Genomic DNA, 25,233 nt, shown 5'->3' with positions numbered 1-25,233 from the left:
ATGTGTGTGTAGAGGGGAGGCGTGTGTGTGGGGGAGAGGTGTATGAAAACCCACAATACTATTTCTTTCACCACTGCAGTAAAGTTACCAATAAAGTAACTGTAGAAATTTGATAGAATACAAGGAACAGGATTTTTAAACAGAGAAATATGCAGTGCTATGTCACTTCAGTCGTGTCCAATGCTTTGCCATCCTATGGACCGAAGCCCACCAGGCTCCTCTGTCCATGGGATTGTCCTGGCAAGAATACTGGAGGGGGTTGCCATGCCCTTCTCGAGGGGATTTTCCTGACCCAGGGATGGAACTCTCGTCTCATTAGGTCTCCTGCATTGGCAGCCCAGTTCTTTACCACCAGTGCCGCTTGGGATCAGATTAGTCGCTCAGTCGTGTCCCACTCTTTGCGACCCCATGAATCGCAGCACACCAGGCCTCCCTGTCCATCACCAACTCCCAGAGTTCACTGAGACTCACGTGCATTGAGTCAGTGATGCCATCCAGCCGTCTCATCCTCTGTCGTCCCCTTCTCCTCCTGCCCCCAATCCCTCCCAGCATCAGAGTCTTTTCCAATGAGTCAACTCTTCGCATGAGGTGGCCAAAGTACTGGAGTCTCAGCTTTAGCATCATTCCTTCCAAAGAAATCCCAGGGCTGATCTCCTTCAGAATGGACTGGTTGGATCTCCTTGCAGTCCAAGGGACTCTCAAGAGTCTTCTCCAACACCACAGTTCAAAAGCATCAATTCTTTGGCGCTCAGCCGCCTGGGAAGCCCCTTGTAAATGGAGGGGTAACCATTCCCTTCTCCAGGGGATCTTCCCGACCCAGGGATCGAACCTGGGTCTCCTGCATTGCAGGTGGATTCTTTACCGTCAGAGCCACCAGGGAAACCAAAACAGAGAAACTAGACAGCTTTAGAATGCTTGCTCCTTTTTCTGGTATACGTTTTAATCACAAATATTGCAAGTCTAACATTGGTTATACATTTGGCTAAAATGGCAACTCCACAGTCACCTAGGCTTCCCTGATAGCTCAGTTGGTAAAGAATCCGCCTGCAATGCAGGAGACCCCAGTTAGATTCCTGGGTCAGGAAGATCCACTAGAGAAGGGATAAGCTACCCATTCCAGTATTCATGGGCTTCCCTTGTGGCTCAGTTGGTAAAGAATCCGTCTGCAATGTGGGAGGCCTGGGTTCAACCCCTGGGTTGGGAAGATCCTCTGGAGAAGGGAAAGGCTACCCACTCCTGTATTCTGGCCTGGAGAATTCCATGGACTGTATAGTCCATTGGATCACAAAGAGTCGGACATGACTGAGCGACTTTCACTTCACTTCACAGTCACCTGGATATACACCACTCATTCTTGACTTATACCACTCTTGTTTTCTGCCTTGTTAAACAAGTGTTTGTGACTTGAAATTACAAATTAGGTAATAATATAACTGCAGGTATAGTTTTTACTATGACAGGTAGTTTACTATTACTATGTCTATAATACTGCCTTGTTTTTCATGTAATGTCAAAGGCATTAAAAGCTTTTCTTGGATATTTCTTCCTGGCTAATCTTTAAACAGAAAAACAGAAAAAAAAAAGTATTATTAAATAGCCAACTCCTTTAGTTGTTGAGACACTTTCCTGCTTGCCCAAAGGAGACTGAGCATGAGAAGGTAAATGGGCTGTCAGCATGTTGTTACATTATTCTAAACCTCTCAGGACTCCTGATGACTCATTCCCTTCTCTGAATTCAGGATTGCCTGAATGTCTTTCTGTACGTAACAGGTAAAGGCACATGAAAGCACTCAATTTCCTAAGTCCCTACCTTGAACTACTAGTATATAAATAATTTTAAGAGTGTACTATGTACATCAAATTCTGTGTACTTCAAACGTGTCAAAACTTTAAAACATTAACACAATTGTTTCCCACATTTGAATTAAATTTTCTGGAATATTTAAAACTCAAGTATGATAAGTGATTTCACATATCAAGAGGCCATTTCATTATTAACAGTCTAAAATCTATTAAGTGCTTTTGTGGTACCAATTTAATAAAATATAAATAAGCTATTATGGAATTAGTTAAATAATTAAATGAAAACAAAAATCTGTAGATTGTTAAGGAGGAAGAGTGAAAGAATGCTATTGCACGTAGATAATTTTAAATGCTTTGTCCTTTTTTTTTAAAGGGCAATTTTGTTGTTACAGACTGCAGAAGACCGAGATGCTTATTATGTTACAGTAAGAAATTATGGCAGATTGTTATGGTAAGCATATTTTTCCCCATTGATTTTGTGGATCTGTTAGGTTTTTCTGGTGAAGGCTGTGGAGCTATTGAGTGATGCCCAGTCTCTAAAAGAGTGGGGCGAGTGTGAATGAGCACAGTGATGACATCCGCCCAGGGCACATCATTCCCACCGTCCCAAGCTGTGTTAACAGTTTCCAGTCCCAGCCTCAGTGTCCTTTGGGAGGAGCAGGTTCAGAACTGAGGGATGTGAACTAGATAGAAGAGGCAGTTCCTCTTTCTGATAGCAGAAGCCTAGTTAATTGAAAGTGGATTAGATTTATTCTGATTTGATGTCTGTTCTTAAACTGGGAGTGGGATTAAGGGTCCAGAAACCCTTTTGAGATAGTACACAAAAATTTTTGTCTGTGCATTTTGAGGATGGCGAGGGAGCAATATAATTTTCTTTAGATTCTCAGTGACTTCTGACTTCGAAAAAGACTTTTAAAAAAGGTGGGAAACCAGTTGTTTCAGAGGTTAGAACTAGGTCTGGATGATAGGAGTGTTAAGGGGAGGATGGTTTGGGGCTCAAGTTAAGGAGACTCACCTCAAATTGAGAGCTGCCCCCAAAACTGAATGTTCCTGTTTGAAACACCTTATTTATTAGACCTGTAGTTTGGTATTTTGGTATTAGTACCTACATCTTTTTAAGGAGCTACACAGTAAAAATCAGAGGTAGCCAGTTCTTTTATAACTGTCTAACTGAATCATATCTGGTACCTGTAGATAGAAAATTTTCCCCGTTTTGATTGTTTTTCCTTTTAATTCCTTTCAACTGTGTGTTTAGGAGTTGATAGAACTGTCACTTCCAAGATTTTGTTGTTAGAAGCTGTATGGAACAAAGTATCTGTTTGCTTTACTTAGATGGTTCATATAATGTAACTATTTTAGAGGAAAATTTATACCTCCCATCAAAAATAGGTCCTCTGATTTCTTTTTAACTTGTTTTTATTATGAAATATATTAAACATGCAAAATACAGTAATAGAGTATGGAGCATGATTCGGTGAATAGTTACGCTTCAGATAGCACAGATCTTAAAATTCTGTTGATAGGCTTCAGGTTTCCTTAAAAAGAAAAAAAGTTACAAATAAAGTTGAAGCCCTTGTGTCCTCCAGTCTTTTCTCTATAAAAGTAATCAAATGTTTGAAGATGGTGTTCATTAAAAAAATATTTTTAAAATACATGTGTGTATCCATAAACACCTAAGGTAATTCGCTTCCCTTCATTAAATATTTGTCAAAATTTGCGTTTGATTTTTAAATTCTTTTACCTTCATAAAATTAATTTTAGAAGCAAATATTGCCCATATTTTTAGCTCCCAGCCACTCTTCTAAGATTAAAAAGATTTCCAAAAACACATTAAAAATAGAAGCAAGCTCCTGAATATAGTGACACGTACCAGAAATAAGAGTCTCAAAGGTACAGTGTGTCTATTCCAGGTGGTGGCAACATCTCTTTATTTTTAAAGAAACAAAAGGTTTTTTTGTTGTTGTTGTTATTAAAAGGCATTCTACTTTAGTATTATATGTTGCAGTTTTTACTTTAATTCATATTAAATACAGAGAAGATAATGTTTGATTTTGTCTGTGGAATTTTAGTATATCTATATGCACTTCAAAAAAAATGGATGTGCAGTTTACACAAAGGCTGGGCTTGATTATGACTTACTAAGCTTCTCAAAGATGCTAAACCCATGGTCACAGGGTAATTTTTAGCTAATGTATTAAGCTTAAACATTATTGTGAAGGTCAACTGGAAATTATTTTTATAACTTAAGAGTTTAATTCAAGTTTATTTAAAAAAAAAAAAGACCAGTTTATTTATTTATTTTTTCTTTTTTTTTTAAATTTTATTTTATTTTTAAACTTTACATAATTGTATTAGTTTTGCAGTTTATTAAAAAAAAAAAAAAGACAGTTCAGCAGAGCTGTTCATTTTCACATATAATTTAAAAGAAGCAAAGTGTGAAGTTAAATCCCTCTGGTATATACTATTTGAAATAAGTGATATGCCTTCTATTTTAATATAAGTCTTTTCTGCAGCTTTAACACTGAGAGATGAAGTACGTTAAGTTGTTAAAAGAACCTTAGTATAATTATATTTCTGTATTTTGATGATATAAGCCAAAATGATTTTTGATATTAAAAGTAAGTTATGTTTTGCTTCTTAGTTCCATTGGTGAATATGATAAAGCTATCCAGGCTTTTAAGTCAACACCCCTTGAGGAGTTAGAAGACATCATAGGTTTCGCATTAGCTTTATTTATGAAGGGTCTGTATAAGGAGAGCAGCAAAGGTAAGTATGTTGTGTAAAGCTTAAGGATACATCCTACTTTTCCAGAGCTGAGAATTTCAATCATAATGAGCTTATACATAGAAAGGTATAATTCTAAGATGTTGGTCGGGATTGTAGTGTTTATTAAAAATCTGACAAGAGATATGATAATAGGTACTTTTTATCTGTTCCTTCATTTAGTACATGATGATGAATAGTTCTTTTAGCAGTGTTATGAACTGAATGTTACCTTTATTATTTAGATGAGGAAACTGAGACCCAAGATCACAAATGGCCTTCCCTGATAGCTCAGTTGGTAAAGAATCCACCTGCAATGCAGGAGACCCTGATTCAATTCCTGGGTCAGGAAGATCCCCTGAAGTAGGGATAGGCTACCCACTCCAGTTTTCTTGGGCTTCACTGGTGGCTCAACTAGTAAAGAATCCGCCTACAATACAGGAGACCTGGGTTCGATTCCTGGGTTGGGAAGATCCCCTGGAGAAGGGAAAGGCTCCCCACTCCAGTATTCTGGCCTGGAGAATTCCGTGGACTATACAGTCCATGGGGTTGCAAAGAGTCGGACACAGCTATACACTACACTATACACATGACTTTCACTTTCACTGAAAGCAAGTATTTACTACTCCACAGTGTTTCCGGGTACTTTTCTGGTAAACAAAGACCTCAGACATTGTTTGTGATAATATATTAATATTTTGGTTTCTCCAAAAATGCTTTTGAGTGCATTTCCCCGTGTATGGGCCCAGCCTATGTGTGTGTGTAGCTCATTGTAAGAACTGCTTAATGGAGTTGCTTGTTTCTTCATGGAAATTTGGGTGAAAGCTCAATGACTGTAGGCCTCCACTTCTTTTGAAGATAGTGACTCAGACTTGCCTATAGATTCCCAAGATGAGAATTGAGGAATATCACATGATAATCTTAATGATATTCCAGAATCACCTTGGAACAGTTAAACCAAGTTAGATTATTACAAAATTTTATTCCGTTCACTTGAGATCAAGGACATAATAAGATATAATTTTAGTTAGACCGTTTTAAAAAATAGGATTAGGAAAGGAAAAATCCCATTATTTGTCATTCAGGATTGCTTTTATATTGTTTTGTTTTTGTTTCCAATTCTGTGTAACAGCGTATGAGAGAGCCTTGACTATTGTTGAATCGGAGCAAGACAAAGCTCATATCTTGACAGCTCTGGCAATAGCGGAGTATAAACAAGGAAAAACGGACGTAGCCAAGACATTGCTATTCAAATGGTATGTATAGTCGACATCAACACTCAAATGACCAGATACTTAAAAATATTGGGTTAAAATTGGAAGCAACGTAAAATGAATTTCTTAATGTTTTAGGAACTTTTTGGTGAACAGAAGGGATCAGACCCACCTGGTTAGCTAGAGATCATGGCTTCATTCAGTTCTTCAAAACCATCCTGTAGTCTGTGTGTATTATTTATTTTTTTAAAACAGTAATTGATCAGCTGTTCTCTTGCTGCTGCTGGTAAGTCGCTTCAGTCGTGTCTGACGCTGTGCGACCCCAGAGACGGCAGCCCACCAGGCTCCCCGTCCCTGGGATTGTCCGGGCAAGAACACTGGAGGGGGTTGCCATTTCCTTCTCCAATGCATGAAACTGAAAAGTGAAAGTGAAGTCGCGCAGTCATGCCGACTCTTAGCGACCCCATGGACTGCAGCCTACCAGGCTCCTCCGTCCATGGGATTTTCCAGGCAAGAGTACTGGAGTGGGATGCCATTACCTTCTCCAAGCTGTTCTCTTAGGATTATAAAATTTTAATGAAGGCAGTCATAACTGGCTTGTTTTCAGCCCAGTGGGTTTCCAAAGAGATTGTGTTTCCTCTTCCCTTTTCAGGTTAACCTGATAAAGTTAATTTAAAGTTGCGTCTAAAGAAAGTATATATACCAGTATAACTTGTAAATATTTCTGTATTTTGGAGATAATTTAATAAAATAGTAGTCTCTGATATATGTGGTTTATAAGGTACTTTTTGACTATTTGAAAATTTTTTTGAGAAAGTTGACCTTAATCTTTAAAAAGCAGTAGATAATTAATGTATGCTATTGGCCAGTGGTTATCAGTGAGTGCTCTATTGACATTTTTAGTACAGATTTTTAGTACAGATCTTCATAATACAGAAATTTTCCACCCCTTGTAGGAAGATCACATCTCTGTTTCCCATCACACTAATTGCTTTCTTCATTCATTGTGAAAACCAAAAAAGTGCCTTCATGAGTCTCCAAATTATGCTCCCCTACAAAGATAGGGGGAAAGGATTATTAGATGGTAACTAGGTCAAGATGACTTCTTATAGGATAAGGTTTGTTTTTGTTTATTCATTGTGATACTTTTGTCTCATCCTGATTAAAGTAATTTTCTTGTATAATAAGTAAGCAATTCATTCTCCTTCTCTTAGCTATTTTGAGAAAACCAGTCAGAATTTAAAAAATCTTGTCACTTTACATGGATACACTCATGTTCAGAAGACCCAAATTTTTAAATAGCTTGGGAAAAAGAATTGTGTGTGTACTAAGTTGCTTCAGTCATGCCCAGCTCTTCAGACCCCATGGATTGTAGCTTTGCAGGCTCCTCTGTCCGTGGGATTCTCCAGGCAAGAATACTGTAGTGGGTTGCCATGCCTTCCTCCAGGGGATCTTCATGACCCAGGGATTAAATCTGCATCTCTTATGTCTCCGGTGTTAGGAAACGTGTTCTTTACCACTGATGCCACCTGGGAAGCCCCCAAAAGAATCATAGATGCTAATATATTGCTGTAAATTATCAAGAGCAAAAGTAACCCCAAATTAGATATGATTACATTAATCTTGGGCTTCCCTGGTGGCTCAGTTGGTAAAGAATCCACCTGCAATGCGAAAGACCTGGGTTCAAACCCTGGATTAAGAAGATCCCCTGGAGAAGGGAATGGCTACCCATTCCAGTATTTTGGCCTGGTGAATTCCATGGACTTTATAGTCCATGGGGTCACAAAGAGCTGGACATGACTTACTGACTTTCACTCAGATTAATATTGGGTTACTATTTAAAACAGTAACAAAAACAATTTTGAACATTGAAGGAAGTAGAGAAAAATAATTGAATATTATTCTTTTCTCATTCTCTTGTGAGGGAAGGCCTTTACCTCCTTTTTCGTGTGTTACTGAATCCCCGACTAAGTAGTTTATATGATCTGTGTTTCTTTCTTTTTGGTTCTCTGTGTGTCATCTTTCAAACTGCTCCCTTTCCTGCCCCTTGGATTCTGTTCTCTGACTGACATTCTGTGAAAAATTAAGATTCCAGTTCTTTATTGATCTTGTTTGGCATTCATATCTTGGGAACTAAGCAGTGTCCTAGGTGCTTAAGGGGAATAGGCATAAATTCAATATATAAGGGGAAAAAATCCGATTACCAGCATCATAGAATTTATGATATAAATAATTACATGTAAAATCCATAGCACGTGGTACAGGACAGCTTGCAGGTCTGTGCATTCAGCACATGTGAGCCTAATGGGATGTGGTCATTCCAGTAATAATGTAGATTTTGTATATTAAGAAATATTAGAGTAGTAAGGGGTTTTCCCTTTTGAACCAAGACACAGATTAGAATGTCTTCTTTTGTTGTTAGTTGTTGTTCAGTCGCCTGGTTGAGTCTGGCTCTTTGCAATCCCATGGACTGCAGCATACCAGTCCTCTCTGTCCCTCACCATCTTCCAGAGTTTGCCCACGTTCATGCCCATTGCATCAGTGATGCCATCCAACCATCTCATCCTCTGTTGCCCCCTTCTCCTCCCACCTTCAATCTTTCCCAGCATCAGGGTCTTTTCCAATGAGTCAGCTCTTTGCATCAGGTGGCCAAAGTATTGGAGCTTCAGCTTCAGCATCAGTCCTTCCAACGAATATTCAGGACTGATTTCCTTTAAGATTGACTGGTTTGATCTCCTTGTTGTCCAACTTACAGTTTGGGTTATTTGTATTGATGGAAATGACCATTCCATATTCGGATGCTTCCATTAACCTTTATGGTAAAAAGAGTTCCTGTGGATTCTTTTAAGTTTAATCCAGAGCTGCCCGTGAAAATTCATGATTTTGTACCTATTTTTCAAAGTCAGATTCTAAACAATTTATCCTCCCACCCCAACAATAGAAAGGCATAGTGGTAGGTGTGTGATATTTTGTAATGTTGTAAGTATTTCTATTATATTTTAATGAATTTTAACAGATTTTTAAAAATTCCTTTGTTTTGTTACAGTACACATTCATAATTATTATTAGAAGTTCTATTAAGTTTGTAAAGAGCTTGTTTTCTTCATTTAAATTAATAAGGATTCCTAACATTAGTGACTTTTACCTCCATAAAATTTCACAGTTGAAGAAGGAAAAGAAAAATTGGATGCTTACATACAAAATTTAAATTCTCCTTCAATTATAAATATGCTCGCTTGGAATATGGTGGATATAGGTTGTATTTGTACTTACATATACTAGCTCTGGTTTCAAATACCACAGAGCAGCAAGACAGACTGTTTTTGCAAATGATAAAAATCAGATCTTAGATTAAGGATTTTTCTTTATTATTCATACCTTTTAGGATTTTACTGAAATCAAAAGATTTTAGCAAATTATTTTAATTATTTACCTAGAACTGTGAGACCCAAAGAGACTGTGCTGTGTATTTGTTTCTAAATGTAGATAAAATGACCAGAAAAGAAATTTGGCTACTGATGCTCTATAAAGGCCCTTGGTACCTTCTAACTGCTTTAGAAATTCAGGGAAGTTATGGTTCCTAGAAACCATGGAACTTAGTTTTATATTTATCATAGAGCTGGACCGTAGTTTGGTGAATCTATAAGTACACTGTTTTTTTCAGCTGTTCAGTGTGTTCTAATAGCTACAGAATATTGTACTCATGGCTAATAGGCAATTAAAAATATATTTACAGCTCTATCTTAAAGGAACCAACAACGGAAAGCCTTCAAGCCCTGTGTGCTCTCGGATTGGCAATGCAGGATGCTACACTGTCAAAGGCTGCCCTTAATGAGTTACTGAAGCACAGCAAACCGAACAGTGACTATCAGAGGAGCCTTCTTACGTCAGCCATCTGTGCCCTGCAAGGCCGCAGCGTGGCAGTGCAGAGACAAGCGTCCAAAGCTGTTCACAGGTAAAGTCTGCACTTGTCAACTTGCTGTCCCGTTGTCCTTGATGAGATTGTCTTTGCTGTTTAGACCTTATTAAGATTATTTGCGTGCGTGCTAAGTCACTTCAGTCGTGTCTGACTCTTTGCGACCCCATGGACTGTAGCCCACCAGGCTCCTCTGTCCATGGGATTCTCTGGGCAAGAATACTGGAGTGGGTTGCCATGCCCTCCTCTGGGGGATCTTCCCAATTAAGATTATACAACAAGGTAATTGAGTATATTTGGAAACCAGGTTGTGGTTTTATGAAACTGTATATTGGACCAGGTAATTGACAGTTTTTTCATGTCTAGTGATTTAAATACAAAATTCGGTTGATAAAGAACAGAAAATTTTCCTTATTCAGATTAAGGCCCAAATCTTTTTTTGTATGAAAATCCTTACAAACTCTCAAGTTGGTGATATTGTCCGTTTGTTATTTGATACTGTTCAGTTTAATGGTTTTAGGAATTTTTTGGCCACTCAGCATTCATTAATATATTGAAAATTTGGAAAATAGAAAGCTTTTATCATTAGTCATAGTGGTTATTTGTTTTATTTTCAACAGAAAAGTGTTATATCTGTAGTTTATTTTCCTTCCATAATTCTGATCTCTGTTTTCTTTGAATGTGACATATTAAATTTCTTTAACCTTTCCTGATTAGATCTCATGGCTCTGTATTAATCACATTGCTGATTTTTCTTTCTTATTTTAATAAAGAGATAAAATATTCTTTCTAAAAATTCACACACTTCCAACCACATGTGGACAATTAATTTGAACTTGTTTTAGATGTTTAAAAGATATTTATTTTTCTGGAATTGAGCTGCAGGAGTTGCTTGTATATTTTTGAGATTAGTTGTTTGTCAGTTGTTTCATTTGCTATTATTTTCTCCCATTCTGAAGGCTGTCTTTTCACCTTGCTTATAGTTTCTTTTGTTGTGCAGAAGCTTTTGATTTTAATTAGATCCCATTTTTTATTTTTGCTTTTATTTCCAATATTCTGGGAAGTGCGTCATAGAGGATCCTGCTGTGATTTATGTTGGAGAGTGTTTTGCCTGTGTTCTCCTCTAAGAGTTTTATAGTTTCTGGTCTTATGTTTAGATCTTTAATCCATTGAGTTTATTTTTCTGTATGGTGTTAGAAAGTGTTCCAGTTTCATTCTTTTACAAGTGGCTGACCAGTTTTCCCAGCACCACTTGTTAAAGAGATTCTCTTTTCTCCATTGTATATTCTTGCCTCCTTTGTCAAAGATAAGGTGTCCACAGGTGCATGGGTTTATCTCTGGGCTTTCTATTTTGTAATAAACGATCCAATCAAAAAATGGGCCAAAGAACTAAATAGACATTTCTCCAAAGAAGACATACAGATGGCTAACAAACACATGAAAAGATGCTCAACATCACTCATTATCAGAGAAATGCAAATCAAAACCACAATGAGGTACCATTTCACGCCAGTCAGAATGGCTGCGATCCAAAAGTCTACAAGCAATAAATGCTGGAGAAGATGTGGAGAAAAGGGAACGCTCTTACACTGTTGGTGGAAATGCAAGCTAGTACAGCCACTATGGAGAACAGTGTGGAGATTCCTTAAAAAACTGGAAATAGACCTGCCATACGACCCAGCAATCCCACTGCTGGGCATACACACTGAGGAAACCAGAAGGGAAAGAGACATGTATACCCCAATGTTCATCACAGCACTGTTTGTAATAGCCAGGATATGGAAGCAACCTAGATGTCCATCAGATGAATGGATAAGAAAGCAGTGGTACATATACACAATGGAGTATTACTCAGCCATTAAAAAGAATACATTTGAATCAGTTCTAATGAGGTGGATGAAACTGAAGCCAATTATACACAGTGAAGTAAGCCAGAAAGAAAAACACCAATACAGGATGCTAACACATATATATGGAATTTAGAAAGATGGTAACGATAGCCCTGTATGTGAGACAGCAAAAGAGACACAGATGTATAGAACAGTCTTTTGGACTCTGTTGGGTGGGGGATGATTTGGGAGAATGGCATTGAAACATGTATAATATCATATAAAACGAATCGCCAGTCCAGGTTTGATGCAGGATACAGGATGCTTGGGGCTGGTGCGCTGGGATGACCCAGAGGGATGGTATGGGGAAGGAGGTGGGAGGGGAGTTCAGGATTGGGAACATGTGTACACCCGTGGCAGATTCATGTTGATGTATGGCAAAACCAATACAATATTGTAAACTAATTAGCCTCTAATTAAAATAAATTAAAAAAAAAGATTTTTAACTTAGGTACTAAATAAATTGTTGATTTTTTTTTTTTTTTGTACTTTTTGTGGTTAAAGTAACTCCCATCTCTAAGCCCTCTGCTTTTGATGATTGTTGCAGTAACCCAGCTGATCCTGCTCTTTGGTCCCTGTTGTCCCGAGTGGTTGCCCAGTATACTCAACGAAATGCAAAGGTGAGTAACATTCTAACTTCTGACCAAAGGTAAAGTAGCTTAGTTTGTAATATGTAATTTTAAAGTATTGCTGTTATCATTCTGGAAAATAATTAATATAGCGAGGGAGTTCTGTTATTTAATGAAGTTGTTTATTAGTTATTCAGCAAGTAGTACACTGAGTTTCTTCCATGTACTGTTGTGCTGCTGGGGTGTTATGGAATATACAAAGAAGGAGGTGGGCTTTTTTGAACATACATAGATTAAGTTGGGCTTTCCTGGTGGTTCAGACAGTAAAGAATCCGCCTGTAATGCAGGAGACCTAGGTTGAGAAGATCCCCTGGAGGAGGGCATGGCAACCCACTCCAGTATTCTTGCCTGGAGAATCCCAATGGACTGAGGAGCCTGATGGGCTACAGTCCATGGTGTCTTGAAGCGTTGGACACGACTTATCGACTAAGCACAGCTCATAGTTCGGAAGCATTGCTATTGTGTTTCAGAATACCCCCAAATAATTTTATTTAAGTTTCTTAAAGATAAGAAAATAACAACTAGAACAGTGCTTATGTCTAAAAATATAAGGCTAAATATGAAGTCATTGATGTTCCATAAAATGGATTTTCACTGTTGTTAGTTCTTAAGAGCAAGGTATTTTCAGGAGTCAGTAAAGTATTTTGTTAATTTCTATAGTTAATATGGCCTTTTATACTTTACATAACTAGTTAGTAAACATAATACTAGTAACTACTATGTTTTGAACACTTACTACATCTAGTAATTCCAATATCTGAAGTCTAGTACATCTGTTTTTGTTTGTTATTTCTGTTGGTTTCATACTGGCCTTGTTTGTTGATTGACTGTGTAAACTTGAAGATTATTTGTGGAAATAATTTAAGGCCTACCTAGTATTAAGGTACGCTTCTGTAGAAAGAAGTTGTACTTTTTAATGCCAGTACTTGGGAGCTGCACCAATCTGGAACCATCTTAAAGAAGGTTTATAGCTTGAGCTTTCTGGACCATATAGGCTACTGTGTGCCTGGGTTTTCAGAGTCATTTGAATCCTGGTCTAGTTCTGATTCACCTTAAATCTGAGTGCATAGCCCCTTGGCCAGGAGTGGGGGAATCTCAGCTTATTTTGGTGCAGGTTTCCTATATACTTGCTCCTTGTGTGAATCCTGGGCTCTAATTTCTCACCTACAAGTCCTTCAAACTGAAAATTAAAATTGTTTAGGAACTGCAAACTGACTTCCTTCACTTATACCTCTGTGGATTTCAGTTTTCCCTTTTAGTTTTGGCTTGAAAAGTCCTAAATATCTTGTCAGCTAGCCAGTGCTTTTAAGAATACATGCTTCTTATATTTTATCCCAGTGCTTATTAAACTTTAATATGGAATGAAATTACCCCATAATTTTGTTTAAACCTAATTCAGTAGATGCGGGGTGGGGCCTGATATTCTGCATTTCTGACAGCCTCCCAGACAATGTCAGTTCTGCCGGTGGTATACAGGTCACACTTTGAGTAGCAAAGTTTTATCCTACAGTTTGTTATTTTCAGTGAATGTTTTGTTCCAAGAACCTGAAAGACCATCATTATTAGACTCTGGAATGAAGCATTTATATGCCAACTACTGTGCTTGGCATTTTTATCTGTCTTGTCATTTAATCTCAAAAGCATTATGAAGTAGCTGGAATTAAGTTCATTTTGTAGAGGAGGGTCCTTGAGACATAAAGATTCAATAACTTGAGCAAAATCACAGTTAGTAGTTGTGGTGATGAATCATTTCAGACTTTACTCGTGAACCTTCTTTTTTTTAAATTCATCTTCTATTTGTTTTATATTGACATGTTTTTTAAAATATCTGTGATACACTTATTTTAAATAAGTGTAAAATTTTTAAGTTTAAATTTAAATTAAGTGTAAATTTATTAAGTTTAAAAATAAACTTTTAAATATTTAAAAAAATATTTGTGATACACTTAATGATGTAAAATGAAGTATACATTAGAAGTATACTTCTAATTTAAAATGAGATCATTCTTACAACTTACTTTATCAGGTGAAACATCTAATTGAATTTTTAAAAATTAAGAATTTCAAGCCAACTTTATGAAACCTAGGATGCTGCATAGATTTTCCTTATTTTTAGTATTGAGTAGATTATTGAGGCAGTGATGAGTTTCACGATGCTCTGAACTTTAATTACCTATTTTGCTAGGGTCTATAGATGTTTTAAAAATACTGTGTTTTCTTGGAGTGAAGTTATATTAGTTTATCTTAAAATAAATTTTGTGGAATCTCCACTGAGTCTTTGTTTCACAATCTTGTATATTGTTAGAAAATTGTATGTTTGTTTGTTACCACTGTGAAATCATGTAATTCTTGGACCTTTAATGAAAATTGTAAAAGAGCAGAGTTGAAATTCTCATAGTAGAAAAGATTTTCTTTTATAAAAATATTAAACTAGTTTTTTGAAACAGTGGTATTAAGTTGGTGCTTAGAGAGCTTAAAGGCTTCCCTGGTGGCTCAGTGGGTAAAAGAGCCTGCCTGCAATGAGGGAGACCTGGGTTCGATCCCTGGGTCGGAAAGATCCTCTAGAAAAGGAAATGGCAACCCACTCCAGTATTCTTGACTGGAGAATCCCATGAACAGAGGAGCCTGGCGGGCTACAGTCCATGGGGTCACAAAGAGTTGGATATGACTGAGTGACTAACACTTTCACTTTCTCAGGAAGTTTAAAAGTTAATATAAATGTAATAAAACTGAACCTTTCAAATGATTTAATGTAAAGATTCTATCAGTCTTAATTTTTACTTTTTCATGGAAGTTTATGCATTTATCTAAGTAATCATTTGTTTACTATTATAGGGAGGTGCAGTGGCAGGAAACGTGGCTCATATTCTGGACTCAAATCATGGAAAGGTTAGTTTGCCCCACTTCAGGGCAATGTTTTACTTGTTAAATAATATTATTGATGAATGAGTAATTTTTTTTCTTAAGCTCAGGAGTCACATCATATTCAGTATAGTACTATTTTTCATCACTTTGAAAGTCAGGGAGCTGTAAAGAGAATTGGTTAACACTCTCTTTTCTCTTATGTAGAAGGCATTACTGTACACTGCAGTAAATCAGTTGGCTATGGGAAGCAATTCAGCAGAAGATGAGAAAAATACTGCACTAAAGACCATTCAGAAGGCAGCTCTCCTTTCTCCAGGTGAATATAATATAATCCATTTCATACATAGGATTCTGTTCATCTTACATTTGTGAAGCAAAGTTTGTACTTTTATGAAATGAGAGAATTTTAAAATATTTTAAGATCTTGCATATTATTTGATTATCTGCATTCAGCTACTGATACTTGAGAGATAATTAGTTACTGGAGTAGGCTCAGAGGAATATCTCTTTAAAGATAGGTCATTAACCATTATTGAAAATCTGAATTATATACTTTCAAGAAGTAGTTTTATGTCTGTTTTCCTATCAGTCAGGTTTAATGAGGTTTATCTATAGCTACTAAATTATTTAATAAACATATTTAGTTACTTTTATGTATAGTTAGTTTCTTGAAGAGTGGATATATGTATTCTGTTGTAACTGTTAGAACTGACAGGGTGCTGACCTCACCTGAACTAACCTCTTCTCAGTTCTAACCAGAATTATGTGTACCATTGATCACCAAAGGCCCGAGGAATTGCTATAAATGGCATCAGCTTTCTTCCATTACTACTACTGGAAAAATGCTTTAGAGAACTGGAAAGTCTGGCAAAGTAGGGTTATGGGGTATATTTTTACAAAATATTGTTTTTAATATAAAACATAAGCTTTAAACAATATATTCCACCAGAGCACTTCAAACATTTGTTTGATCAGAATGCTATTGCTTTTGGCCAGGGACTGTGGGGAAACATTGTACAAAGAACAGATTTGATGTCATCCTCACAATAAATTATAAAGCTTGTAACTAAACTTCAGAGATTATTTTATAAAACAAGTAGACAGACCTGTCCTTGTTTATTTTTTCTTTCATTTTTGAAATAGAATAAAAAGGAACGTAAATATTTGGTTTTGTCTGTGTTACATGTTAGGTAAGTGTCTGATTTTTAAAAGTGTTCTCAAGCAAGTTATTAGGTATAGAATTGCTCTCAAGAATTCTTACTGTGGATCTAGAATGATTGATGTAAGTCTTTGATTATGTAAGTGAGATACACTTAAGAAAGGTAAGATTGCCCAGGAAAGTGAATGTAATTGTAGTTATGTGTAGTGGCTGTATACCTAGGCTTTATTGATCTTTAGTTAAACAAAGTTTTGATAGATGGTACTCCAAGGAATCTTTTCAGAAATTTAAATGTAATCTCAAGAATTTAGAGTTGAATAGAAAGAAATCCAATGTCTGTTAGATTAATGATTCTGTGATATTAAAAGATATGTTAAGCCAAGTATATGAAAAACATTAGATTTCTAGTATAATATATGTATATATGTGTGTATATGTATACATATTTGTATATATGTATACTAATTATCACTTTGTTTCATAAGGAATTTGAGTTGCTGGTTATTTCTAGAAGAGAAAACAACAATTCTTCTGAACTATTTATGGCAAGAGAAGTTGCTTCCAGCTAATGTCTATCCCTCCCCCCAAAATCTAAACTATACAGTACCCTAAGAGCCTTAAATGAGTTGTTCATTTAATCTTAGAAATATAGAAATTGAGTCCACTTCAGTTGAAATTACAGAATATTACACCTCAGGGCACCTGAACTGTCATTTAATTTAGATGCCTTGTTTTATAAAAGTGTGTGTTCCAAAGGGAAGGTGGCTGCACAGTTCATCAGTGGCATTGTTAGACCTAAAACCCCAGACCTAAGACTCAGTTATGTGCCTTTCATTGTATAGTGTTCAGATCGCATCATAAATTCTTGGAAATGGTCCCCATTCTCTTATTCTGGATTTGATGTTCTATGATATTTAAAATAAGCTAGTCATTATCTTCACTTTCATGCATTGGGGAAGGAAATGGCAACCCACTCCAGTGTTCTTGCCTGGAGAATCCCATGGGTGGGGAGCCTGGTGGGCTGCCGTCTATGGGGTCGCACAGAGTCGGACACGACTGAAGTGACTTAGTAGTAGTAGTCATTATCTGGGCAGAAACTATTTTGTAATATCAAGGTAACTACTTAATTTTTTGTAAAAATTTTTGGTCTGCATAACATTTCTAATGATTCCTGTATAATCTGTAAATGAAATAGATCTACTTCAGACATTTGATAGACAGTATATGTTGGATGGGGCAGTTAGATAAGAAAAAATTAAAATCTAGAGCTAAGGAGTATGTTTAAATGACTGTATTGTTAACTGGAACCTCTTGTAGGATTTTAAAATTATCCATTTTTTCTTTAAGGGTAAACGGACTGAAAATATTAACCTGTAAAATATGATTTGTGAAATACAAGACCAAGCAAATAAAAAAACCTAAATTCCAAATCCGAGTGCAGCTTTCTGTTTTCACAATTAACTCTTGAAAAGAGTCTGTACTCATAATCTCTTTTATTACCTCTCAACTCACCACTATCAAGGTGTGAAGGAAGGAAAAAAAGATCAAATAAATGAAGGGATATATAATCAAAATTGCTTCACTTGGAATGATAAAGTGACTTTCATGTTTGGCTGTTAGAACATAGGTAAAATGGAGTTGTCTTGAGGTTTTCCTTTGCTTCAAACTTTTTTTAAGAACTGAGAAATTGTGTTACCTCGCTTTTCCTGTGACTGAGCCTTTAGTATAGGGACAGAGTGATGAACACAACTGAGACTTGTCCTTGGAATTCAGTGAATGTGACTGTAATTAACCTTCCACAACAGCATAGTACTCTAGGCACCACTCATGTAACCAGCAGTGGAAGAAGAGTTTAATAGGATATTTCTTATCCTCTGATGTGTTTGGAAAAAACGGCAAATCTTGAAGGATGGATATAGTATTGTGTCTTATGAGTCAGTTTTTCTTTAAGAAAATAGAACTTTTCTGTAGATAACATTTTTTTATTTTATTTTTTGGTGTTTATAAACTCTTACTTTCAGTTTTGGTAGTTTTTCAGCAGCATGTTGATATCGACAAGCCTCCTAATTGTATTTCTTATGTCTAGGTGATCCTGCTGTCTGGGCTGGGCTGATGGCAGCTTGTCATGCTGATGATATACTGGCTCTAGTGAGCAGCACTCAGCCAAAGAGGATGGATTTATACTTGGCACTGTTGTCTGCTGTTTCTGCTTCAAGTAAGTTTGAAAAAGCATTTAATACATGATATATTCAAGATAAAGTATTCAGAAGGATATTGCCAAAAGCTAATAGGCAGAATTAGCCGTGCATGAAAGGCTATTATATTCTCATCTAACAAAGCTTAAGAACAAGACAAAATGGTCAAATCATTTTTAAGGAGTTCATCTGCATTCAGAACAAACCTTAAGAACATTATAGGAACAGAACTATCCAGCATTCAGCAAGGTAAAATTCACAATGTCTGGTACCCAGATAAGACTTGATAAGCATGCAAACAAGTGGAAAAATACCACCCATGATGAGGAGGAAAATCGATCAATAGAACAGATCAACAAAAGACATAAGGTAGAAATCTCTTTAACATGTAATTAGCTGTTTAAACCACATACGACAATAGCACAGAGGCCAGGAGGAGAAAATGGAAGTATTTTTTGTAAAGGTTTTACACTATAAGTGGTAAAATATTACAGTCATCTGTAAGTATTCAGGGGGATTTGTTCTATGACCTCCCTCAGATATCAAAATCCACTGATGCACAACTCTTATATAAAATGATGTATAATAGTTGACTCTGCTTGTCCGTGGGTTCCATATCTACAGATACAGAGGGCCAAGTGTACTTAAAGTTAGATGGTGACAGGTTGATGATAAATACGCTAAACTTTAAAGTAGATACTAAAAAAAAAAAGTTATAAGTTTGCAATAAGCCACTGAAGTAGAAAAAAATGGGGTATAAAAAATAATCCAAGAAAGGAAGAAAAGAGAACATTGAATAAAGAGAGAACAACAGCACAATAGAGTCTAGTTCAGTTCAGTCGCTCAGTCATGTCCGACTCTTTGCGACCCCATGAATCGCAGCATGCCACGCCTCCCTGTCCATCACCAGCTCCCGGAGTTTACTCAGACTCACGTCCATCGAGTCAGTGATGCCATCCAGCCATCTCATCCTCTGTCGTCCCCTTCTCCTTCTGCCCCCAACCCCTCCCAGCATCAGAGTCTTTTCCAATGAGTCAACACTTCGCATGAGGTGGCCAAAGTACTGGAGTTTCAGCTTTAGCATCATTCCTTCCAAAGAAATCCCAGGGCTTATCTCCTTCAGAATGGACTGGTTGGATCTCCTTGCAGTCCAAGGGACTCTCAAGAGTCTTCTCCAACACCACAGCTCAAAAGCATCAATTCTTCAGTGCTCAGCCTTCTTCACAGTCCAACTCTCACATCCATACGTGACCACAGGAAAAACCATAGCCTTGACTAGATGAACCTTTGTTGGCAAAGTAATGTCTCTGCTTTTCAATATGCTATCTAGGTTGGTCATAACTTTCCTTCCAAGGAGTAAGCGTCTTTTAATTTCATGGATGCAGTCACCATCTGTAGTGATTTTGGAGCCCCCAAAAATAAAGTCTGACACTGTTTCCACTGTTTCCCCATCTATTCCCATGAAGTGATAGGACCGGATGCCATGATCTTCGCTTTCTGAATGTTGAGCTTTAAGCCAACTTTTTCATTCTCCACTTTCACTTTCATCAAGAGGTTTTTTAGTTCCTCTTCACTTTCTGCCATAAGGGTGGTGTCATCTGCATATCTGAGGTTATTGATATTTCTCCCAGCAATCTTGATTCCAGTTTGTGTTTCTTCCAGTCCAGCGTTTCTCATGATGTACTCTGCATAGAAGTTAAATAAGCAGGGTGACAATGTACAGCCTTGACGTACTCCTTTTCCTATTTGGAACCGTCTGTTGTTCCATGTCCAGTTCTAACTGTTGCTTCCTGACCTGCATACAGATTTCTCAAGAGGCATGTCAGGTGGTCTGGAATTCCCATCTCTTTCAGAATTGTCCACAGTTTATTGTGATCCACACAGTCAAAGGCTTTGGCATAGTCAATAAAGCAGAAATAGATGTTTTTCTGGAACTCTATTGCTTTTTCTATGATCCAGCGGATGTTGACAATTTGATCTCTGGTTCCTCTGCCTTTTCTAAAACCAGCTTGAACATCAGGAAGTTCATGGTTCACGTATTGCTGAAGCCTGGCTTGGAGAATTTTAAGCATTACTTTACTAGCATGTGAGATGAGTGCAATTGTGTGGTAGTTTGAGCATTCTTCGGCATTGCCTTTCTTTGGGATTGGAATGAAAACTGACCTTTTCCAGTCCTGTGGCCACTGCTGAGTTTTCCAAATTTGCTGGCATATTGAGTGCAGCACTTTCACAGCATCATCTTTCAGGATTTGAAATAGCTCAACTGGAATTCCATCACCTCCACTAGCTTTGTTCGTAGTGATGTTTTCTAAGGCCCACTTGACTTCACATTCCAGGATGTCTGGCTCTAGGTCAGTGATCACACCATCGTGATTATCTGGGTCGTGAAGATCTTTTTTGTACAGTTCTTCCGTGTATTCTTGCCACCTCTTCTTAATATCTTCTGCTTCTGTTAGGTCCATACCATTTCTGTCCTTTATCGAGCCCATCTTTGCATGAAATGTTCCCTTGGTATCTCTAATTTTCTTGAAGAGATCTCTAGTCTTTCCATTCTGTTGTTTTTCTCTATTTAACCCCAATCAAATCAATAATCAAGTTAAGTATAAATGCTCTAAGTACCCCAGTTAAAAGGCAGATTGACAGGTTGGATAAAAAAGCAAGAGCTTTTACTGCTTAAAGGAAACATAGCAAAATATAGACCTATATTTTAAGACAAAAGTAATCTCATGCTATCTATAAAATAGATAAGCAACAAGCACCTGCCATATATAAAATAGGTAAAAAAGGACCTGCCTTATAACACAGGTGAGCTATATTTATGTCTTGGGCATGTGTGCTTAGTCACTTCAGTCGTGTCTGACCTTTTGCGACCCTGTGGACTGTAGCCCACCAAGCTCCTCTGTCCATGGGATTCTCCAGGCAAGAATACTGAAGTAGGTTGCCATGCCCTCCTCTGGGGGATCTTTCCCACCCAGGGATTGAACGTGGGTCTCCTGCATCTTCTGCATCGCAGGCAGATTCTTTACCACTGAGCCACCAGGGAAGCCCTTTAATAACTTGTAATAACCTATAATGGAAAAGAATCTGAAAAAGAATATATATGTTTTATATATATATACGTGTGTGTGTGTATATACACACACATATGTAGATATGTATAACTGAATCACTTCTTTGTATACCTGAAACATTGTAAATCAGCTATATATCTATTTAAAAAAAGATTTTAAAAAAGACAAAAATGATCTAACAAATTAGAGAATGGTAAAAGACTCTTGCAAGTCCTTTGGACTGCAAGGAGATCCAACCAGTCCATCCTAAAGGAGACCAGTCCTAGGTGTTCATTGGAAGGACTGATGCTGAGGCTGAAACTCCAATACTTTGGCCACCTCATGTGAAGAGTTGACTCATTGGAAAAGACTCTGATGCTGGGAGGGATTCGGGGCAGGAGGAGAAGGGGATGACAGAGCATGAGATGGCTGGATGGCATCACTGACTCGATGGACATGAGTTTGGGTGAACTCCGGGAGTTGGTGATGGACAGGGAGGCCTGGAGTGGTGCAATTCATGGGGTCGCAGAGCTGGACACGACTGAGCGACTTCACTTTCACTTTTCACTTTCATGCATTGGAGAAGGAAATGGCAACCCACTCCAGTGTTCTTGCCTGGAGAATCCCAGGGATGGGGAAGCCTGGTGGGCTGCCGTCTGTGGGGTCACACAGAGTCGGACACGACTGAAGTGACTTAGCAGTAGCAGTATCATATTATGGAGGCTTCCTTGGTGGCTCAGCCAGTAAAGAATCCGTCTGCAATGCTGGAGACCTAGGTTCGATCCCTGGGTTGGGAAGATACCCTTGAGAAGGCAGTGGTTACCCACTCCAGTATTCTGGCCTGGAGAATTCCAGGGACTGTATAGCAGTCCATGGGTTTGCAAAGAGTCAGACATGACTGAGCAACTTTCACCACTACATCGTATTATGAGCCATTAAGCAAATCTAAATAAATTTTAAAATCATACAGAGTATGTTATCTTAATACAGTTGAATTTAAGAATCAGTAACAATAAATCTGGAAAATTCTCAAATATTCAAAAATTTAATAGACTTTCAAATAATCCAGGTCAAAGAATGAATCAGGAGGGAAATTAGAAAGTATTTTGAACTGAATGAAAGTGAAAAATCAGTATATAAAATCCTGTGATGCTACTCAAGTACTGCTTATAAGAAAATTTTAGCACTAAATGTCTACATCAGGAAATAAGAAGGGCTTCAAATTGATGATCTCAACTTCTCCCTTGAGAAAGTAGAAAATAGAGAGGGAAATTAAACCAAAGTAAGCAGAATAAAAGAAAATAGAGTAGAGATCTGTGAAATAGAAAACAGAAAATCAACAAAAGCAAAACCTAGTTCTTTGAGATCAATGAAATTGATAAATCTCTAGCTAGGCATCAGGAAAAAATTGTCAGGAATGAGAGAGGATACATCTCTATAGCTATTAAAAGGCTCATAGTGAAAGTGAAAGTGGCTCAGTTGTGTCTGACTCTTTGCAACCCCATGGACTGTAGTCCATGGAATTCTCCAGGCCAGAATACTGGAGTGGATAGCCTTTCCCTTCTCCAGGGGTTCTTACCAACCCAGGGATTGAACCCAGGTCTCCCACATTGCAGGTGGATTCTTTTACCAACTGAGCCACAAGGGAAGCCCAAAAAGGCTCATAAGAGAATCTTAAGAACAGTTTTATGCCCCTAAATTTGGCAATGCTGATGAAATGGATAAATTCCTTAAAAGACAGAGAGCTTACTTAAGAAGAAATAAACTGAATAGCTTTGTATCTATTAAAGAGACTGAATTTATAGTTATAAATCTTATATAGAAACCTCCAGGGCCAGATAGAATTCTACCAAACACTGAAGTAAAAAATAATACCAGCTCTATACAACTCTTCCAGGAAATTGAAAAGGTAGTGACATTTCCTAACTTCTGCTCTGAGGTCACCATTACATAAATACCGAAACTAGAGAAAGGCATTACAAGCAAACTACGAAAACTACAGGTGCGGACATTTATAACAAAACTTTCACAATTCAAATCCAGTAACACACAAAAAAGATAGTACTACATCATGATCAAGTGGGATTTATTCTAGGAATGCAAGGTTGCTTTAATATTTGAAAATGAATGTAAAATTTACCGTATTAAATGCTATAAAACATGCCAAAGAGTTTATCCTTTATGATTTCATTTATATGAAATTCAAGTAATACAAACTGATCTATTGTGAGAGAAAATAATGAGTGAGTGTCTGGGGACAGAGGGAAAGAGGAGAGGTGGGTTGGGGACAGGAAGGATTACCAAGGAGTAAGAACAAGCTATTCATGATGGTGGATGCATTTATTATCTTGATAGTCGTGATAGTTCATAGATAGATGCTTATGTCAAAAGTTATCAGATTTATAGTTTGAATATGTACAGTTTATCATATGTCAATTATATTGCAATAAATCTTTACTTTTTTCATTGAATTATTTTCAGTTTTACTGGAGACTGATTTTTTTTTTTTTTAATGAAAGTCACAAATATAAAAAGTCTTAAGTTATTCAGCCACAAATATTCCTACTATGAAACTTTTCAGAAATCTGTCTCATGTTGAGATAGTCTGTGATATTCCAGTGGTATGTGTAAAAGTTGTATTGCGTGGTAAGCTTAATTGTCATACTTAATAACTAATTACTTCTCAGAGAACACATTATAAACTGCAGAAAAAAGTTTTAACATTAACTTGTTTTATTGTAGTTAAAGACAGAGAATTCTTTGAAAATTACAACCAGTCTCTTGAAAGGTGGTCTCTGTCTCAAGCTGTCACTGGTCTAATAGACACAGGAAGAATATCCAAAGCTGAAGCCCTCTGCACAAAGGTATTTTTATGGAATTGAGACTCGTGAATTCTTATCCTACTTGGAAAATAACTTCAAAAATAGAGTGCCCATTATTTAGAGAGCATTTGGTTGTGATGGTGGTGGTGATGATAATGAAGATAATACCCAGTATTAACTTAGTACTTACTATAGGCTAGTTAATACATTTAGCAGTTTGTATTTGACCTTCACAACAATCCTGTGATTTAGGTATTTATTATTATCCCCATTTATACAAAAGAGAAAACTAAGGCTTAAAGAGTGTAACTAATTTGTATAAGAGTTCACAGGTAGAAATTGACAGACTTGCTGTTTAAGGTCACATGTGTCTAACTCATGAGACTCAAAGTTGAATTTATTTGGGGTGTTTCTTATGGAAGTAGTATTTTCCTTTGATTTTTAATTACTCTTTAGAATGCTATGTTTTCCAGCATCCCTGCATTTTCCCAAAGTTCTGAACCATATAGAATGACCGTGGGGACTATTAAGTGGGTGACTGAAATTACTGAGTAATCAGTTTTTACCTACCTGGATTGTAGTCTCTGTGAGTAAATTCTTAGACTTTGCCTGACCCATAGTAGAGGCTCAATAAATATTTATTGAATGAACAAATCAGTTTTATAAACCTACTCAGAAATAACTTAATGAATAAGGAGAGATTTAGACATCACTTTTCCTGAAAACACCTTTTTTTTTTTTCCCATAAATACTTACCCGGGAGATTGTGTTGTTTTTCTAGAAATGTTTTTGAAAGATCACTATGAATTTTACAGACAGAGAGGAATGGATCTTTGAAGATCCCTTTGGTCCTTGAATTCTCTGAAAAGCAGAATCATACATTATCTCTTTTATTTAAGAAATTCCATCTAGGTTCAGGACAGTTCAG

General features: G+C 37.0%; 1 protein-coding gene across 5 annotated transcripts in view; it reads left to right on the top strand.

Moving 5' to 3' along the window:
- SKIC3 (SKI3 subunit of superkiller complex) overlaps window positions 1-25,233 on the top strand; it is a 150,546-nt gene that overhangs the window by 98,669 nt on the left and 26,644 nt on the right. For all 5 annotated transcript variants that reach the window (XM_061424417.1, XM_061424421.1, XM_061424420.1 and 2 more), the window contains 9 exons: window positions 2,177-2,254; window positions 4,445-4,569; window positions 5,699-5,822; window positions 9,517-9,735; window positions 12,133-12,205; window positions 15,050-15,103; window positions 15,284-15,395; window positions 18,325-18,453; window positions 24,226-24,347. In XM_061424417.1, the coding sequence (XP_061280401.1) occupies window positions 2,177-2,254; window positions 4,445-4,569; window positions 5,699-5,822; window positions 9,517-9,735; window positions 12,133-12,205; window positions 15,050-15,103; window positions 15,284-15,395; window positions 18,325-18,453; window positions 24,226-24,347 (1,036 nt within the window). The remainder of the gene's footprint in view (window positions 1-2,176; window positions 2,255-4,444; window positions 4,570-5,698; window positions 5,823-9,516; window positions 9,736-12,132; window positions 12,206-15,049; window positions 15,104-15,283; window positions 15,396-18,324; window positions 18,454-24,225; window positions 24,348-25,233) is intronic.

The sequence above is a fragment of the Bos javanicus genome, chromosome 7 (assembly GCF_032452875.1).
Source record: "Bos javanicus breed banteng chromosome 7, ARS-OSU_banteng_1.0, whole genome shotgun sequence".
Classification (NCBI taxonomy): domain Eukaryota; kingdom Metazoa; phylum Chordata; class Mammalia; order Artiodactyla; family Bovidae; genus Bos; species Bos javanicus.
The sequence above is the reverse complement of the archived record's forward strand: the minus strand, read 5'-3'. Positions and strand labels throughout refer to the sequence as shown.